Raw genomic sequence first — 5,739 nt, 5'->3', positions numbered from 1 at the left:
GAACATTTCATTTCATCGGTATCTCTTACAGGCAACAACTATCGTACGGATCACCATGGCTAAGTCTGGTCGTTCGGACATAGGGTCCGAACCACCACGGAATTCAACAGACGTCGGAAGTGTGGAAGGGGACAACATTACCATTCGCCACAGAGTGTCTTTGCCTCCGAAGCAAAACCTGTTTGTGCAGTTCGTAATGATCGTGAAAGAAATGTTCTTCCACGACGCCCCCCTTCGAGATTTCAAGGGTCAATAGAAGCCAAAGAAGTTCTTGCTCGCGGTCCAGGGCGTGTTCCCGGTTATCGGGTGGGCTAGAGAATACAACCTTGGCAAACTCCAAGGCGATATCATCGCCGGTCTTACCATTGCAAGTCTTTGTATTCCTCAGGTGATATGTCCAAACTCCTTATACTTGTGTTTTGAACTATTATATGAACAAAAAGGGACACGATCCGAAAACCATATAGTAGAGAAAAACCCACGTCAAAATGCCAAAATTCGAGTACCGAAAGGGTGCGTTCGGATACCATGGTCAATCCAAAATATTAAAGTTTAGAGTCAATCCATCATTTGGATGCATAAAAAGATATTATTAAATCTGGTGTTTGGATATGTTATATATGTGTGTGTGTATATATATATGAGCTCATACAGTGACTGTTGATTGCAGGATATTGCCTATGCAAAGCTCGCGAATTTGGATCCAAAATACGGACTTTGTGAGTTCTCCTGCTTGCCTTGTTGACAGAAATAATTTCGTAATAAGAGTATGAATATATAATAAGCCTAATTACATCAACTAAATATATATAAATAACCGAGGGCTCACAAAAAAAATGTAAATGAAAATGTTATTGAAGATACGAGCTTTGTACCACCATTGGTGTATGCGTTCATGGGGAGTTCGAGAGATATAGCCATTGGACCAGTGGCTGTGGTGTCTCTGCTGCTCGGAACTATGCTTCAAGACGTGATCGATCCCGTCAAACATCCGCGTGAATATCGCCGCCTCGCTTTCACCGCCACTTTCTTCGCCGGAATTGTCGAAGCCGGTCTCGGATTCTTCCGGTTATCTCTCTCTCTCTCTCTCAATATATATATATCATGCAATTGAAATAAAGAGAGAATAAGTTGGAGATGAATGATATATATATATATATTGGGCATGCAGGTTAGGGTTCTTGATAGATTTTCTGTCACATGCGGCGGTGGTAGGGTTCATGGGAGGAGCTGCCATCACAATCGCTCTCCAACAGCTTAAGGGTTTTCTCGGAATCAAGAAATTCACCAAGAAAACCGACATTGTCTCTGTTCTTCACTCTGTCTTCTCTGCTGCTCATCATGGTGTACGTATCTTCACCCTCTCCTTTATCATATATATATATATATATTAGTGTATGGTTATGGTCAGATATATATGGACTGGTAATACCTTTTATAAATAAAACACTCTCCTACAACCTTTGACATTTGTGCACAAAACTGCAGTATACAAATACACTCTCTTACATTAACACACCAGTACACATCACTCCGTTTCCTCTCAACAATGTTTTGAAACCGACCCAATTGATTACAGAATAATTCTGCAATGACTTCTAAAAACTATCAATACACATATTTATAGAGATAATTTAGTAACCGATAGAAACTTTCCAACCTTAACTGCAGAATTAAAAACTTTCAAATAATCGATTGAAACCACTCTTGAATCACATATCTAACAATTGGTCATTGCATTTTACTATGTATATTTACAACATTTAAAATACTGTCATAACCATATACATATAGCATTCTATGTTTATATAATCGGAATCTGTGTATTTAACATGTCACTTGTTTGCTTTTTTAACCATCATTTCCAGTGGAATTGGCGAACTATAGTCATCGGAGTCTGTTTCTTGTTTTTCCTCCTCGTCGCCAAATACATCGTAAGTAATTATTTCCCCCAATATATACATACACACACACATATATATATATACATATATATGTATTCTTCTAATTAAATGCTTCTTATAAATTTCAGGGGAAAAGAAACAAGAAACTATTCTGGGTCCCGGCAATAGCTCCCCTTACTTCGGTTATTATCTCGACTTTCTGTGTCTACATAACTCGTGCAGACAAAAAAGGAGTTCAAATTGTATCTCTCTCTCTCTCTCTCTCTCTCTCTTACTCTCTCTCTCACACACACATATGTGTGTATATATATATATATCAGTGAATTTGTGGGCATAATATATATATTGCCTCCATGAACATTGATTGGAATGAAATATATATCTGAAGGTGAAACACATCGATCAAGGAATCAATCCGTCGTCGGTTCATGAGATTTACTTCACGGGAAATTATGTCACCGATGGAATTCGAATCGGAGCCATCGCTGGTATGATCGCCCTAACGGTAAGTCCATACATATATATATATATATTGTCTAATAATGTTAAATTATATTAGAACTTGGCTACAAAGTCCTCCATGATCGACCGATCGTTATCTTAGACTTAGTTTTTGGCATTTTAAACCGAGCGTATCCTTTTTCGAAAAAACTTAACACGTTATAAAATTCATTACACATATGTACACGTACTTAATTCATCCATCATAGTCGTGGTATACATGTAAATGAATCTCATGAGATATTAAAATCCAACCAACCGTTTGTTCTAAAATATCCAACATTTCATCTGAATCCGAAAATCCTATAATACACAAACCAATCTAATAAAAGTAAACTGAAAACAAATCGATCTCTAATTTGAACAAATCACTCAACCAGATCTAAACCGATCAAAAGTGGCATAAACCATCTAATAAAAAGTCATATATATGTATGTAGTAAAAAATTAAATAATTTTTTGTGGGAATATATATTTCAGGAAGCAGTGGCGATAGGAAGAACATTTGCAGCGATGAAGAACTATCAAATTGACGGTAACAAGGAGATGATTGCATTGGGGACAATGAACATTGCCGGTTCAATGACTTCATGTTACATCGCCACTGGTACTATATTCTTTTTAAATATCTTTTAAATTATTTCCAATAATAGCCGATAAAATTGAGACGTTATATTAAATATGTGTGTGGTTATGTCGGTTTGGTTTAATTTGATTCGGTTTAATTTAGTTGTTTCTAGTTTGATTTGGTTAGGGTTTGTTTATATTTTTCTTGATCTTTATTTCTACTTGTATTTAAGGAATTTTTACTTTTTTTTTTATGAATAACATAGAGAAAATCTGCTTCTATTCTTTTGATTTCTTTCTGAAATCGAGTACAATAGAGTATACAATGAATTAAGGTGATGGTATTTAGGGTTTATATAGATGGGCTTATAGAATTCGGAGAGTCCAATTATATTGAATAGACTCGTGAAGACATTTGAGTTTGTAGATTTTAAAATAATTATAAGTAACAGAAATCTGACATAAAAACATAAAATCATGGCAGGATCGTTTTCGCGTTCGGCGGTCAACTACATGGCGGGTTGCAAAACGTCGGTCTCGAACATGGTGATGTCAGTGGTGGTTCTCCTAACGCTGTTGTTCATAACGCCTCTCTTCAAATACACTCCAAACGCGATTCTTGCGGCCATCATCATATCGGCGGTTCTCGGTTTGATCGATATCGAAGCCGCCCTTCTCATCTGGAAGATCGATAAACTTGATTTCTTAGCTTGTATGGGAGCTTTCTTCGGTGTCATCTTCGTCTCTATCGAGATTGGTCTCTTGATCGCCGTAAGTACAAAAGGGTATTAATTATTATCATAATTATAATTATGTTAAATCCACATCATGACAATTAATTAGATTAAATCTTACACTCTGAAAATATTCACATGAAATAATAATGTAAAGGGAAACATGTGCATGTTTGATGTTAGACCATATTGATCTAATCTGTTATTTTATATTTTTTAATAAAAATGAATCATATATACGAGACAGGTTGTGATATCTTTCGGAAAGATTCTATTACAAGTGACGAGGCCGCGAACAGCTGTTCTTGGGAAGATTCCACGAACGAATGTGTATCGCAACACCCAACAGTATCCTGAAGCCTCCAAGATTCCCGGAATCTTGATCATCCGGGTTGATTCCGCTATCTATTTTTCCAACTCCAACTATGTTAGAGAAAGGTACTTTTATCTTTACCTACGCATAAACAAAAAATGCATATATATATATATATATATGTATGTATGTATCTGTATTAAGTGATATCGATATATTTTATATCGAAATGTTTTTTTTTTGGGTGGCAGGACATTAAGATGGTTGGTAGAAGAAGAGGAAAAGGCCAAAGAGGCAGACTTACCCTCAATCAAATTCCTGATAATTGAGATGTCACGTAAGAAAGAACTCATTTTACATACGTACATACGTATATACGTACGGGCATAAACCAAAGTAAAAATTCAAAGCTACGTACGGGTTGAAAGCTACAGAGTATATACATGTAAACCACATTGACTGACTGGCTATATATAAGCATTTATGCATTAAAATTTGTCTAAATTTCCTAACATATATATATATATATATTATATTTATCAGCTGTAACGGACATCGACACCAGTGGCATACATTCCTTACAAGAACTTCACCAGAGTCTCGAGAAGAAAGAAATTCAGGTAACTAACAAAAATATCCAGCGTTGTCCATGCATTTTACTAAACATATTATTCACATAAAATTAGTACTAGTTTTATATGTGTGAAATAAAATCAATGCGTTATTTTATGAAAGCGAAGAGAATTTTCATTATCTTTTTCAGTACATTCTATTAAGTGAACAGGTTTTGTACATTGTTATTGTTCTTAATAATTATGAACAGCTTATTCTTGCGAATCCGGGACCGGTGGTGACGGAGAAGCTTCATTCGTCGAAGTTTGCCGACGAGATCGGAGAGAAAAACATCTTCCTCACGGTCTCTGACGCTGTGGCCGCCTGTGGCCCGAATTTGGCTCACGATCTAGCTTAATATTAATCTCTATGCATATAATTCATACATACACACACATATATATATATATGTGTGTGTATGTGCGTGTGTTAATATGAGAGAGATGAAACGAAGATTGGTTTGGGAAACATTTCGACATATGTATGCATATATATATATATAGTATTTGTATAATGTATGGATCTGAGTTTGCATGTTTTTTTCTCCTTTCATTTCTTTCTTGATTTGTGTTTGAGATGGATAAATAAGATGTACCCAACAATTCATCTTCTTATTTATTTATGTTGTCCTGTGATCTTAATATTTGGGTTTTTTTTATTATATTCATAATTTAAAAACGTGCCAACAGTCGAATTCTAATTATAGTCATTATTATATATATATATATATATATATAATAAATATTTAGTTATTATTAGAAAATAAAGGGCAAGGTGTGGTATGTGGTTTAGGTAAAGGTGTAGAATGAGAAAGTTGATTACATGGATAATTGGACAAGTAACCTGGTGGCTTAGTCAGACGTTGTGGTCGATCTTTGTTATCTTATATACATGATTCAGATGGTACAGGATCAGATATTACAGGATCAGGTTGTAAATGATTAAGTTCAGGTTCAGACAATGGATTTAATAACTCTGGTATAGTCACATGATCAAAATAAAAGGGATTTTGCTCTTGAGGAAAGAATTCAAGAGTAGAGTTAGAAAGATCTTGATTTTTAAATGGGAAAATACTCTCATGAAATGTCATATTTCTTGATATAGTTAC

General features: G+C 35.1%; 1 protein-coding gene across 1 annotated transcript; it reads left to right on the top strand.

Moving 5' to 3' along the window:
• Window positions 1-292: 292 nt before the first annotated feature.
• Window positions 293-4,989, top strand: LOC104813377 (sulfate transporter 1.1-like). Its single transcript, XM_010540936.2, has 13 exons — window positions 293-388; window positions 671-719; window positions 861-1,068; window positions 1,172-1,346; window positions 1,869-1,934; window positions 2,033-2,146; window positions 2,293-2,409; window positions 2,886-3,012; window positions 3,457-3,743; window positions 3,954-4,144; window positions 4,271-4,356; window positions 4,563-4,639; window positions 4,843-4,989. Exons 3-13 carry the CDS (start codon window positions 896-898, stop codon window positions 4,987-4,989), a joined length of 1,560 nt encoding a protein of 519 aa, XP_010539238.2. The 5' UTR covers window positions 293-388; window positions 671-719; window positions 861-895.
• Window positions 4,990-5,739: the final 750 nt, after the last annotated feature.

The sequence above is a fragment of the Tarenaya hassleriana genome, unplaced genomic scaffold (assembly GCF_000463585.1).
Source record: "Tarenaya hassleriana unplaced genomic scaffold, ASM46358v1 Cleome2, whole genome shotgun sequence".
Classification (NCBI taxonomy): Eukaryota; Viridiplantae; Streptophyta; class Magnoliopsida; order Brassicales; family Cleomaceae; genus Tarenaya; species Tarenaya hassleriana.
This window is presented reverse-complemented; position numbering and strand designations above follow the sequence as displayed.